Source organism: Myxocyprinus asiaticus, chromosome 34 (genome assembly GCF_019703515.2).
Source record: "Myxocyprinus asiaticus isolate MX2 ecotype Aquarium Trade chromosome 34, UBuf_Myxa_2, whole genome shotgun sequence".
In the NCBI taxonomy this organism is placed as follows: Eukaryota; Metazoa; Chordata; class Actinopteri; order Cypriniformes; family Catostomidae; genus Myxocyprinus; species Myxocyprinus asiaticus.
The window spans coordinates 24,400,078-24,415,364 of record NC_059377.1 but is presented as its reverse complement, the minus strand read 5'-3'; the positions used below and the strand labels follow the sequence as shown (position 1 = coordinate 24,415,364).

The following is a 15,287-nucleotide window of genomic DNA, read 5'->3' as shown; positions in this document are numbered from 1 at the left end:
ATAATGTGGTTTGTTCTCGGTGGAGCGCGTGATGAATTGAGCGTGGTTGCCGCGGTGGATGGCGTGAAGCCTCCACACGTGCTGTGTCTCCGTGGCAACGCGCTCAACAAGCCACGTGATAAGATGCGCGGGTTGACTGTCTCAGACGCGGAGGCATCTGGGATTCGTCCTCCGCCACCCGGACTGAGGCGAATCATTATGCGACCACGAGGACTTAGAGCGCATTGGGAATTGGGCATTCCAAATTGGGAGAAAAAGGGGAAAAATCCCCCCCCCAAAAAAATGTAGCATTCTTCTGTTAAAATGAAACTAGTGTCAAGAGACCCAAAAGGAAAAGATAAATAATTGCTTAAGTATCAATTACTTAAGCAATGACTGCAAGTGTGATATTTATTTTATACAAACATGTTCTGTAAACAAGAAGTTATTATAAGTTAGTTATTAACTTATATTTTATGCAAAATATGGCAAGTTAATTGGTTTAGAAGCCAAAGCAGGATCAATCGTTGAATGGCGCCAAGCAACACACAGCTGTCAGCTAGCAAACGCAAGCAGAGTGATACAAAAAGTGAAATGTCCCAGTATTACACAAAATATCAGCACTCTCTGAAGTCCCCAAATTCAACGACTGACAGTATTTGTCAACCTAGTCTCATAAAATGAAAGTTACTGTAAGTACATTTTTTACTTTGCGACTTTTACGTGCTGAATTCTACTTTTCGTCACAGTTTCCTAGTGAAATTAACATCAGACACGCTACAACAACTGTTTACTCACTTTCACACAAATCGCGACTGCAATGGCTGATTATACCTTTATAAACACGTATTTTTCGCACAATTACTCACACACTGCTATGTTATGATATTGAAACACTTTTACTATAGCACATCATTTGGAAAACGATACATTTTAATGCTTTTATTACAGAGTCGCCTACATCTACACACTCCAATTCCGGAGTAGCTCACCTCATAGATTGTTGGACCGCGGTTCAAAACCAGCCAAGAACGCAAGCTGACACATGAGCCGAAAGTGTCACAGAAGTGACACGAAATGACATGGTTGTTTCAGAAAATGTGCTTTTCATTTCTCATTTTGTTTTTGGACACTCTAGGTTAGGTTTAGGTGTTGGTTTAGGGTTAGGATGTGTTTTGTGTCTACCTCTCATTTAATTTTAGATCACTATTGGTTAGTTTAAAAGGTTAAATTAGGTTTATTAGGTTAGGGATGTCATTTCACTCATTAAAACCTCCATCTAATATTCACCTTAAAAACCTTGCCTGATTACAATACCATTTCACTCACTTTTGGGGTCCTCACTGGATATTTCACTGGGAAACTGCAGCCAAAAGTGTAATAATGCAAGTTTTTTCGTTTTGCAAAAATGTTGCCACAGTCAAGTAATGTTCATGAGACCAGGCTGCTATTTGTTGTATAACATCATTTATTTTAGTTCTGGTCCTCTAATTTGATTGGCCAAGGACTCGTATCTACAGCCGAATCACAGCCATGCAGATATTCAGTACTAAAGCAGTCTGGCTCATGTGATATTGCTCAAATATCATTCAGTCAATCAGGTTTGGAGATTACCCTAGCTCCACCCACCCATCACGATGGAATCCAAAAACACCAAATGACTATGCAACAGGCACAAGGTGAAAATCCTGGCTTTTCTAGATCAAAGCTCAGCGTTGAGTTGTGAATACCTTTAAGAGTGAAGAAATTAAAGAGTGATCCATTTCAAAGAGATTCAAAGTGATGTTTAAGGATGATAGAAATATGACCAGAGGCAAGCAGACTCAAAGCCTTGGCTTTTTCCTCTAACTCTGCTTTGATCCCAAATCGCAAGGAAATCATTCGAGATAAAAACACACAGTATCTTTAGCCCATCAGTCAGTCTCATCATCTGCGAAAAACAACACACCGTCTCGCAAGTAAGCTGCTCAAGCCTTATTTTAGCAAATACATTTAACATTCAAAGTAGCATTTAAACATTTTATCACAATGTAAACAATGATGCAAGTGAAACCTGATATATCTGCTATTGGCAATTTTACTTCTGTAATCTGATGTATTTTTGAGTTAAACAGGATTTTCAACAAGAAAAGGAAATAACCGTCCAATCGGTAAATTAAAAAAGCTGATACATACACAATCACGAGAGCTTCACGGATCTTCTTTAGTGTGTCTGATATTAACACAGATGACAAGCACAAACACCTGAAGCTCCTTTAATACAGGAAATCCACTAAAACATCAGATAATTCTGCTTGACATGTTGCATTTGTGCTTAGATAAATTTCAGCCGCATCTGGGAGAAACAGTGCGCCGTTTCTTTCGCACTTCATTGTCTTTTCTGACTTTGTTGCGCTTTAATATTATATAACAACATAGTGAGTGACATAGTGATTGATGTATGTCATCATGAAACAGAGACCCTACCCTCCAAATCAAAACACAGTTGGTCACAGGAGACACATTAAAGCAACCAGGTGTAAAGAGTAATCTGTCTCACCTTACCATGTGATCGGATCACTCAAAACACATTTTAATAACAGGTATAAATGGGGTCATATTTAAACCGGATGTGACAGACTGCTTACCTTAACATAGGATGGCTGTTTCTCCAAGATGAGGTCGGCCACTCTTCTAGATACCTGTAAGATGAGAACACAAGCTAAAGGTTAACATCTGTTCAACATGTCCAAGCAAGACTGTTTAATCTGTTTATGCATTTAAAGGGGTAGTTCACCCCAAAATGAAAAATCTGTCATCATTTATTCACCCTCATGTTGTTCCAAAATGTTATAATTTTCTTTCTTCTGTGGGACATCAAATCAAATCAAATCACTTTTATTGTCACACAACAATATACACAAGTGAATTAGTGGGTGAAAGTCTTGGGTGCAGTTCCGAGCAACATAGCAGTCATGACAGTGATGAGACATACACCAATCTACAATAAACATCAAATTTACACAACACAATTTACATATCTAATATACACATAATTACACACAACACAATATACAAATAATAATATACAATGTAAAGAATACACATACACACAATATAGAATACACATTATACTTTATATACTATTTTTATTGTATCTATAAAATATACAGTAGTTTGTATTGTACTGTATTGACATTCAGGCTGTCGGTTGATAGTCAGTTGCCAGTGTGTTGTTAAGACAGAATATAATTTATAATTTATGACAGTCCAGTGTGAGATAATAAGATTAATAAAGTGCAGTGCTGATGTATATTGATCGTGAGAGATCAAGAGTTCAGAAGTCTGATTGCTTGGGGGAAGAAGCTGTCATGGAGTCGGCTGGTGCGGGTCCTGATGCTGCGATACCGCCTGCCTGATGGTAGCAGTGAGATCAGCACATGGCTCGGGTGGCTGGAGTCTCTGATGATCCTCCGAGCTTTATTCACACACCGCCTGGTATATATGTCCTGGAGGGAGGGAAGCTCACCTCCGATGATGTGTCTGGCCGTTCACACCACCCTTTGCAGGGCTTTGCGGTTGTGGGCTGTGCTATTGCCGTACCAGGCAGTGATGTAGCCAGTCAGGATGCTCTCTACAGTGCTGGTGTAGAACCGTGTGAGGATGTGGCGGTTCATTCCAAACTTCCTCAGCCATCTCAGGAAGAAGAGGCGCTGATGAGCCTTCTTCACAACGACTTCAGTGTGGACGGACCATGTGAGTTCCTCAGTGATGTGGACACCCAGGAACTTGAAGCATTTGACTCTCTCCACCGGTGCTCCATTGATGGTGATGGGACTGTGTTCTCTGTCTTTTCTTCTGAAGTCCACCACAAGCTCCTTTGTCTTGCTGACGTTGAGGGAGAGGTTGTGCTCCTGACACCAGCGTGTCAGAGTGTGCACCTCCTCTCTGTAGGCTGTTTCATCATTGTCAGTGATCAGACCTACCACCGTCGTACCATCAGCAAACTTAATGATGGCATGGAGCTATGTGTTGCCACACAGTCATGTATGTACAGGGAATACAGGAGTGAGCTGAGAACACAGCCCTGCGGGGCTCCAGTGTTGAGGGTCAGTGATGAGGAGATGTTGCTGCCCATTCTAACCACCTGGCGACTGCTTGACAGGAAGACCAGGATCCAGCTGCACAGCGAGCAGTTTAAGCCCAGAGCCTGGAGTTTCACATCAACCTTGGAGGGCACTATGGTTTGAATGCTGAGCTGTAGTCTACAGACAGCATTCTCACACATGTGTTCCTTTTTTCCAGGTCTAAAAGAAGGTCTAAGGCAGCATGTTAATCTCAGTCAACATTCACTTTTATTTTATGGAATAAAAATGCAATGAAAGTGAATGGTGATTGAGAATAACATACTCCCTTATACCACCTTTTGTGTTCCATGGAATAAAGAAAGTAATTTTAAATTTTTGGCATGTGTTAATAGTGATAAGATAAAATCATCTATTCCACAACACCACTAGAAAATAAGATCTTCTGAGCCGGGTTCACTTTTACACACCCAATCTAGGTTTGTATAAAAAGGGTTAAAGAGATGGTTCACTCAAAAATGAAAACTCTCTCATCATTTACTCACCCTAATGCCATCCTAGATGTATATGACTTTCATTCTTCTGCTGAACATAAACAAGATTTTTAGAAGAATATTTCTGCTCTGTAGGTCCTCACAATGCAAGTGAATGGTTACCAACATTTTGAAGCCCCAAAAGGACATAAAGGCAGTGTTAAATTAACCCATAAGACTCCAGTGGTTAAATCTATATCTTCAGAAACAATATGATAGGTGTGGGTGAGAAACAGAGCAATATTTAAGTCCTTTTTTACTATCAATCTCCACTTTCACATTCTTTTTTTTTTTTTTTTTTTTTTTTTGCTGATTTGCATTCTCCATGCATATCGCCACCTACTGGGTTGAGGGGAGAATTTATATTAAAACAGACTAAATATTGATCTGTTTCTCAACACACATATCATATCTCTTCTATAGCTATAGATGTAATTAATGGAGTCTTATGGATTACTTTTATGCTGCCTTTATGTGCATTTCTGAGCTTCATAATTTTGGAAACCATTCACTTGCATTGTATGGACCTACAGAGATGAAATATTCTTCAAAAATGAAAGCTTGGTTAAGCAGAGGAAAGTCATGCATGTCTGGGATGGAATGAGGGTGAGTAAATGATGAGACAATTTTTTTGGGTGAACTATCCCTTTAAGAAATTAAATTTGTAAAAGGGACAGCCAGCTTTTATCGAATGGAGGAGGAAGTAAACACTTACGTCTTCAATGGCAGGTAAGTTAAAGTAGTGTAATAAAAAGTTGAATGAATGAAAAAAAAAATTGAATAGAATAAATAAGAAACAAAAATCAAATAAAGGAATAAATATAAATTATTGTAAATAAATAAATGTATACAAATATACAAAATGGTTCCCATTTTTATCTTTTCAAAATTAAAATCAGTTTCTTCTTAATACAAGGATCCATTGTTTCTATTTTTTAGATTGCAACCACATAATTTGTTTCAGATTTGAATTTTGTTTTTTTCTCCGTTTCTTTCACTACCCAGGTAGATTTGTATAGTTCTCAGTTCAGTTTACATGTACCTTTCTATATGTGATCCTCTGTAAGCTTATCTGTGATCCACGGTCTTAAGATGAAGGCGGTGACAATCTCTCACTCATGTTTTAATATTTCACTGATATTACTGATATTGCTGATATAACATTTTTGAATTTTAAAGGGGGCTACAGTGAACTATCCCTTTAATTTAACATCTTAATCAGTTGAGGCATTAGTTGAAGCTGGAAGTAGAAAAGGGAAAACAAGACTTTTAGTCCTTTACATCTGCAACAGCAACTTCTTAACAATGTAATAAAAAGTTTGCTGCATAAAACATCCAGTGGGTGATAATGGCTCCACAGAAGGTCAGGCCGTAAATCTAAGGCATGCTGTGGCACGCTCAGATCGATATGTGCATCACATGGTGGGGCTGTCAGGAGTGAGAGGGTGGGACGGCTGTGAAATGCCAGCGTGTCGGTGAGAGTTGAACAGATGGCAGACTCAGCTGAGCAGTGGGGTATGTTAGCCGAAACCACTGTGTGAAAAGCTGCGACTGACTGGCAGGAGAGGGGAGTGTGTGTTTACACGTGTGTGGGTGGGTGATAAAGACAACTGGAAGTGACATTTTCAAAAGCACCTCAGTTTGTGACCTATTCCTTTAAGCCACATTTTCTTTGAAAAATGCATCACAGCTATGATTAACATCAACAAGCTGAGGGTAAAAATGGAACAGTACAGTGTTATTAATGCTGGGAGAACCTGTAATTTATTTACTGAATGACTGAAGGAATTTTCACATTGTGCACAGATGACCAAAAGAGACCTCGACACAGGAGAGGGGCTCATGATTTTGAGAAAGCTCATTGCTCCACCTATTGGTCATTCATTTCCATATAAGACCCCAAAGTACAGATAGAGGCCAGAATGAGAAAACCAGCAGTGAGGAGACCTGTAAGGTGCAGTAAAAACTGAGGAAAAAGCCTCTGAAATATAGTGTCAGAGAACGGGTGGTCGACATACTATGTTGGATCACACTCTGTCGAACTTGTAATTTAACAGAGCTAGAGCGAATTTGATGGCAACCAGCATGGCAGACTGTCAGCATGGCACAAGACCTTTCTCTGTATGTCTTCCTGCCAGGGTTATTATAGTTTTGAAAATTTAACTAGCATTATTGTTATTTTGGTTTGTATTTTGGTTTTCAATATCAGTACAGTTTTAATTAGTCCTAATTGCCCTTAAATAGTTTTTATTTCACTTGTAATTTCTGGAGAAAAAAAAAATAAAAAATAAAAAAAAAATAATAATAATAATAATAATAATAATATATATATATATATATATATATATATATAAATATATATATTATAATTATTATTTAGTTCCAGTACAGTGTTAGTTTACATCCCTTAAAACATATTACACTTTATCAGAAACTGCACTATACTCAAAATATTTGTCAATTTCATAATATCAAAGTGGAGATGGTTATGCCATTATTTGCTGTAATCACTTTGCTACATGTTGGTTTATTATTGTAGTGTCATTGATTTTAGGTTTACCCGCCCCCAAACATCAAGTACAAAAATAAATCTGCATTTGAACTGTAAACCCTAATATTGTCATTACTGGAAAAATCTAGTTGTCTTAATTAAACATTACTTGAAATGTCAAGTTTTGGGCTCACAACTGAAATATCTATGATCCTTGAACTTATTTTTCGTCAAAATCAATAGACTTAAGATTTTAAGTCTTAATAACTTAAAAACATTGAGGCTATGGGCTATACCCATAATGCCTTGCCCTTGAATTATTTAATTACATTTCCATGGTCAAATGGAATATATGCGGACATTTAAATAGTTGGTTTTAAGAATTCATAGAGGTTTTAGCTTTTTTGTAGTATTTGTTGTTTTGTTGGTTGTTTCATGTGATGTCACCATTAGGGTGATCTGTGACCCCTTTGGTCAAGTTGAACCCTTTTGCAACACTCTCAGTTCTCTTTGTGCATGTGCACCTGAAGTATAGCTGTCTACGCATTTCTGTGGAGTTTATTGACCTAGAATCGGTTATAATCTTTATTTAAGCCGTGTTATTGTATGACCTAAATTTGAGGCCATTAAATTAAAATTATTAAGTAGGAACAACAACATTTAAAAAGCCTACTTGCATCTAATTACCTTAACTTAAAATGTTAAGTTCATTCTACATGACTACCAAGTTAAATGAACTTAATTACACTAGTTTTGAAGACACCATTACTCTATTCAATTGAGGAAATTAGTTTACTCTGTAAACTACTGAGTAAAGTCAACTTATTAGGGTTTTCAGTGTGGTTTGTACGTGTCTTCCAAAGGGCCCCTTCCTGTCTAATTGGGCAGTTTTTTTAACAGAACACCACAATAGAATATGATTAACTACAATCCAGCATTTTACAATAGGATTAAAATTAAAATAACATTTTCAGTATTTTTATATATTGTTTGTTCGGTGTACAAAAAAAATCGGTTTTATTTTTTGTTAGTTAAAGTGATAGTTTGGCCAAACATGAAAATTTGGTGGTCATTTACCTTTATGTCTTTCCATAACACACACATTAGAATGATTTTCTGAGATGTGGGTTGGCGCTGTTTTGGCAGCAATATTAGGCAGGTGGTTTTAATGTTGTGGCTGATCGGTGTATATATATATACTCAGCAAAAAAAAAAAAACGTCCCTTTTTCAGGACACTGTATTTTAAAGATAATTTTGTAAAAATCCATATAACCTTACAGATCTTTATTGTAAAGAGTTTAAACAATGATGTCCATGCTTGTTCGATGAACCATAAACAATTAATGACCATGCACCTGTGGAACGGTCATTAAGAAACTAACAGCTTACATATGGTACGCAATTAAGGTCACAGTTATAAAAACTTAGGACACTAAAGAGACCTTTCTACTGACTCTGAAAAACACCAAAAGAAAGATGCCCAGGGTCCCTGCTCATCTGCGTGAACGTGCCTTAGGCATGCTGCATAAAGGCATGAGGACTGCAATTGTGGCCAGGGCAATAAATTGCAATGTCCATACTGTGAGACGCCTAAGACAGCGCTACAGGGAGACAGGAAGGACAGCTGATTATCCTCGCAGTGGCAGACCATGTGTAACAACACCTGCACAGGATCGGTACATCTGAATATCACACCTGCGGGACAGGTACAGGATGGCAACAACAACTGCCCGAGTTACACCAGGAACGCACAATCCCTCCATCAGTGCTCAGACTGTCTGCAATAGGCTGAGAAAGGCTGGACTGAGGGTTTGTAGGCCTGTTGTAAGGCAGGTCCTTACCAGACATCACTGGCAACAACGTCACCTATGGGCACAAACCCACCTTCGCAGGACCAGACAGGACTGGCAAAAAGTGCTCCAGGGCTGATGGTCGGACTCACATTTATCGTCGAAGGAATGAACGTTACACCGAGGCCTGTACTCTGGAGCGGGATCGATTTGGAGGTGGAGGGTCCGTCATGGTTTGGGGCGGTGTGTCACAGCATCATCGGACTTAGCTTGTTGTCATTGCAGGCAATCTCAACGCTGTGAGTTACAGGGAAGACATCATCCACCCTCATGTGGTACCCTTCCTGCAGGCTCATCCTGACATGACCCTCCAGCATGACAATGCCACCAGCCATACTGCTCGTTCTGTGCATGATTTCCTGCAAGACAGGAATGTCAGTGTTCTACCATGGCCAGCAAAGAGCCCGGATCTTAATCCCATTGAGCACGTCTGGGACCTGTTGGATCGGAGGGTGAGGGCTAGGGCCATTCCCCCCAGAAATGTCCGGGAACTTGCAAGTGCCTTGGTGGAAGTGTGGGGTAACATCACACAGCAAGAAATGGCAAATCTGGTGCAGTCCATGAGGAGGAGATGCACTGCATTACTTAATGCAGCTGGTGACCACACCAGATACTGACTGTTACTTTTGATTTTGACCCCGCCCCCTTTGTTCAGGGACATATCATTCCATTTCTGTTAGTCACATGTCTGTGAAACGTGTTCAGTTTATGTCTTAATGTTAAGTTTGCTGAAAATAAAAGCAGTTGAAACTGAGAGGACATTTCTTTTTTTGCTGAGTTTATATATACAGTGTATATATATATATATATACAGTGTATATATATATATATATATATATATATATATATATATATATATATATATATATATATATATAACTAAAACTATAAACAAAACCATAAATATTCACTATAGAACTTTTCATGATTTTTCCAGACCTGGAAACACACATTTCAAATTCTCAGATATTTCCAGGTTTTCCATGACTGTAGCAACCCTGTTTAGAGATAACCAAGTAAACAAAAACAAAAAAGTCACATGTTGATAAAATGTAAAAAATGCACTGACAGGATTGTGGAATAACATAGACTAGCGGTCAGCAACCTTTTTGACATGGAATGCTTTTTTAATTTTCCTTGTTAATGGCTATGCCGTTTGAGTCCACGTGTGAAAATGCTTCTATTTTGCATTTTTATAATTTATTTCTACAGTGTTTTTTTTTTTTCATTTAAAATGTGCTTTATTGTGGTCAAGTGACGCCATGCGATGTTCGTATGTATGAACGGCGAGCTCTGTGCACTTTGCTGGTTTTAACACTATTAATGACATATAACAGTGAGATTCGATACACTCTGTTCCATAACTGTTTTAGGAGGACAATATGTCAAAGAATTCAAAATCCTCAGGCTCTGGAGACATTAAAAGACACTTACGTGCTCAAGCTGACACCCCCGAGAAGGGTATCAGCTTTGGTCAGGTAAATTAGGGAAATTCGGCGAGAGATGTTGAACACGTCGGCAATGCTGACGAAGGTCGTTGCTGACTTGGAGGATCTTGCTGTAATATGTCAATTGATCACTGCCATGGAGATGAAATTCTCTGAGGTGGTTACAAGAGTGGAGGATGTCGAGAAATGGATTGATTATCTGGAGTCATCGGAGAGGGAATTATCTGCTATTCTGCTAGCGACCAAGGTGGATTTGGAGCATGTCTGGGAGAAGTTGGAGGACATGGAGAACCGTAGCCGGCAGAATAACGTCCGAATCGTTGGAATTCCTGAGGCCGAAGAAGGTCAGGATATGGTGAAATTCCTGGATGGGCTCTTTCCGAATCTGCTTGACATAGGCCATAAGCTGGAAATCGAGCGAGATCACAGGGTTCCGGCTCGGCGATCCGTTGAGGGAGACAGGCCCCGATCATTTCTGGCCAAATTTCTGAGATTATCCGATAAAGATATTGTGTTATGCGAGGTGAGGAGTAAACGAAGGATTTCTTGGAAGAACCACAGCATTTTCTTGTTCCCAGACTTTGCGTATTCGACAAGAGAGAAACGTGATCGATTCAAGAAATGCAAGACACTCTTACATCAATGGAAGTTTGCTTACGCACTGATATTCCTGGCCAAATTGAGAAAAGATGCTAAGGATGGCCGTAAAACATTCACATGTTGAAGCAATGTCCTTCATAAACTCAATGGATTAAGTTATTTTGTGATACTCACATTGCAGCCGAGTGGACCGACTCACTGAACATTCACTTGACTGTTCGAGGAAACAGAGCACCTTTTTTGTTTCTTTTTGTGCTGGTTCCGCCTAGCTGCTGGAGTTAGTTTTGTGGAGTAACACTCCTTCGGGACAATTCTGCAGATGAATCTGCACACGCTTTGTGCTTATGCCTCCTATTGGCTGGAGTTTGTTTTGTGGAGTATTTATTGCAAGATATTGGAGTGATTAGGATATTTGCTGCACTCATGTAGCAGCCGAGTGGGCCGGCTCACTGAACATTCGTTTGACTGTTCGAGGAAACAGAGCGCCTTTTTTTTTTCTTTCTGTGCTGGTTCCGCCTAGTTTTGTGGAGTAACACACCTTCAGGACAGTTTTGTGGATGAATCTACACGCCTACGTCTACACGTTTGGTTCTGGGGGAAGTTCTGGGTTTGATTGTTGCACTAATGTTGGAATGTGGTCTTTATAATTTTGTTTTTGACACACAATCTATTTTTTCTCATATGTCAAAATGTCAAATGTTAGTGGACTGTCTCTCTCCACGTGGAATGTGAATGGGTTTGGGCACCCCATAAAAAGAAGGAAGGTTATTTCTCTTCTTAAGCATAAGAAATATGTTATATTTCTATATAACAGTGTTTCTTCAAGAAACGCATCTTTACCCGCAGGAAACTGAAAAATTTGGGAAGATATGGGATGGACATGTTTTCTTTAGTGCTGGCTCAAGTAAGAGCAGGGGAGTCATTACACTGATAAGTAAGCATCTACAATTCAAATGTCTCAAACAGATTGAAGATAAATTAGGAAGAGTCATTATTGTTTTAGCAGATATTCAAAACGGTGGAGATGATTGTGGACTTTAGGAGGAACCCCGCAACACTGACCCCCCTCACCATTCTAAACAGCACTGTGGCAGCAGTGGAGTCATTCAGGTTCCTGGGCACTACCAACTCACAGGACCTGAAGTGGGAGACCCACATTGACTCCATTGCAAAAAAGGCCCAGCAGAGGTTGTATTTCCTTCACCAGTTGAGGAAGTTCAACCTGCCACAGGCACTGCTGATACAGTTCTACTCAGCAGTCATTGAATCTGTCCTCTGCCCTTCTATTACTGTCTGGTTTGGTTCAACTACGAAATCGGATATCAAAAGACTACAAAGGACAGTTTGGACTGCTGAGAGGATTATTTGTTGCCCCCTGCCCTCCCTTCAAGAACTATACACTTCCAGAGTGAGGAAAAAGGCTGGAAAATCACTCTGGACCCCACTCACCCTGCCCACTACCTTTTTGAACTGTTGCCTTCTGGCCGACGCTTCAGAGCTCTGAGCACCAGAACCGTCAGGCACAGGAAAAGTTTTTTCCCCCAGGCTATCCATCTCATGAACAGTTAAAACTGCCCCTTGAGCAATAATTAATGTGCAATACATAGCTTAGTCTTTTTATATTATCCAACACATCCTACCTCTTCTGCCATTACATTCCCTTGCACTGTACCGATTATAACCGATTTGTATTTAGATTTGCACTACATATTTGTGTGTGTATGCATGTATGTATAAGTATGTATATATATGAATATATATATATATATATATATATATATATATATATATATATAGATATAGATATATATATATATATACATACATATATATATATATATATATATATATATATATATATATAGATATATATATATGTAGTCTATTGTGTATTCTATATATACTTTTTTCTTTTCAATATTTATCTATTTTTATTCAATTTGAATTATTTTTTTAAAAGTCTTGTTGCTGTTTTTGTATTGTTGTGTACTGGAAGCTCCTGTCACCAAGACAAATTCCTTGTATGTGTAAGCATACTTGGCAATAAAGCTCATTCTGATTCTGATTCTGATATTCAGAATTTGGCTAATATTCACACACAACGTTGATGATCAGGGCTTTTTTATAGATCTTGAAGGGATGTTGCAAGCCGCTGGCACCCCTCATGATATAATATTGGGAGGAGACTTTAATCTTTTGATGGACTCCTTGATCATAGTGAAGCAAAAGTGTGCAAGCCCCCTAGAGCAACACTGACGCTTCACAGGATGTGTAAAAATCTTGGTCTTACAGATATTTGGAGACTTTTGAACCCATCTGATAGGGACTATAAATTTTTTTCCATCAGTCCATAAGATTTACTCTAGAATAGATTTTTTTTATATCCAAGTCCCTCATTTCATCTGTTGTTGATTGCTCAATTGGAAACATTTTAGTCTCAGATCACGCCCTGGTGTGTTTAGGGGTGTTACCACATATGGATAAAAGGAAATCAGATAGTTGCCGCTTTAATGTTTCCCTTTTGCAAAACCCTGAATTCCAACAAATGTTAAAGACTAAAAATAATGTTTATATGGAGACCAACTGGTCCACAGTATCCTCTGTGGGCGTGGTTGGGAGGCACTTAAGGCGTTTCTTAGGGGCCAGATCATACAGTATGCCTCATTCACCAAAAAATCCAAAGCACGAGAACTCGTGGAGTTGGAAGGGACTATTAAAAGTGCAGAGGCAGAGCTGAAGTGCCGAATATCATCTGATAGCCTCAGAGAATTGACCCAATTGAAATACAGATACAATACTATTTTGTCACGGAAGGTGGAGTTTTGGCTATTCAGGGCAAAACAGTCATACTTTGAGTCGGGGGACAAGGCAGGAAAACTTCTAGCTAGATATGTAAAACAGAGAGAGTCTTTTTCTACTATTCCCTCAGTGAAATCTGCTGGTTGTGAAATATTTACCTCAGCCATTGATATTAATAATGTTTTTAAAGAATTCTATCTTGATCTCTATAGTTCCATGTCTTCGTCTATTGATGAGGATATTAGAAACTTTGTGGAACCATTAGAACTTCCTAAACTGATGACTGAGCAAAACAATTCTCTTGATTCTGAGATAACCTTGGAGGAGCTTGGCGTGGTAATTAAGGCCTTGCCTAGAGGCAAGGCTCCGGGGCCAGACAGCTTTGCCACGGGGTTTTTTAGATCTTATGCTACAGAATTGGCTCTACTTTTGCTAGAAGTTTATACTGAATCATTAAAGAATGGAAAGCTTCTACCAACCATGACACAAGCCCGGATCAGACTGATTCTTAAAAAGGACAAAGATCCAAGCGAGTGTAAGAGTTAAAATCCAATTTCCCTGATCCAGCTAGACATTAAAATATTGCCAAAAATTTTGGCTAACCGATTAAGTTATGACATCTCTTATAGATCAGGTGGGGTTTATTCAGGGCTGTAGCTCTTCTGATAACATTAGGCGTTTCATCAATATCACGTGGTCAGTGGCGAATGATCAGACTCTGGTAGCTGTCATCTCACTTGACGCCGAAAAGGCTTTGATGTGGTAGAATGGGATTATCTTTTTAAGGTTTCGGAAATGTACGGGTTCGGGAATACTTTTATCGGTTGGATTAAGTTACTTTATAGACACCCGGTAGCGGTGGTACAAAAGAATGGATTAATTTCAGATTATTTTACTCTGGATAGGGGCACCCGGCAGGGTTGCCCTCTTACCCCATTATTGTTCTGTCTTGCACTGGAACCATTAGCAGCCACGATAAGAAAGGAGGTGGTGGCGGGAGGTGTGATGCATAAGCTTTTGCTTTACGTAGATGATATTTTATTATTCGTCTCCGAACCTACTAGATCTACGCCTCCACAGAATTATTAATTCCTTTTCTAAATTCTCGGGATACAGAGTCAATTGGTCTAAATCCGAAGTTTTGGCTCTGACAGCGTACTGCCTGGTAACAGCTTTTCAGCCGGGAGCCTTCCAGTGGCCCAAACAGGTCATTAAATATTTGGGCATTTTATTCCAAGCAAATTTGTGTGATTTAGTTAGAGTTCATTTTGACACTTTAATAAAAAAAAATTTGAACGATGTGGGCAGGTGGGCTTCATTACATTTATCTATGATTGGGAAGGTTAATGTTATTAAAATAAATTGTATTTCAAATTCAACTACCTGCAACAATCTCTCCCAATAGATGTCCCCCTCTTTTATTTCAAGCAATTTGATAGCATAGAGAAGTCCTTCATTTAGAATGGTAAATGTCCCAGATTACATTTCAGTAAATTGCATAGGCCGATTTGACAAAGTTGGG

The 15,287-nt window shown here is 39.0% G+C and overlaps 1 protein-coding gene across 4 annotated transcripts in view; it reads right to left on the bottom strand.

Annotated features, from left to right (window-relative positions):
* Positions 1–15,287, bottom strand: part of LOC127425293 (syndetin) — a 217,980-nt gene that overhangs the window by 181,313 nt on the left and 21,380 nt on the right. For all 4 annotated transcript variants that reach the window (XM_051671084.1, XM_051671085.1, XM_051671088.1 and 1 more), the window contains one exon: positions 2,607–2,660. In XM_051671084.1, the coding sequence (XP_051527044.1) occupies positions 2,607–2,660 (54 nt within the window). The remainder of the gene's footprint in view (positions 1–2,606; positions 2,661–15,287) is intronic.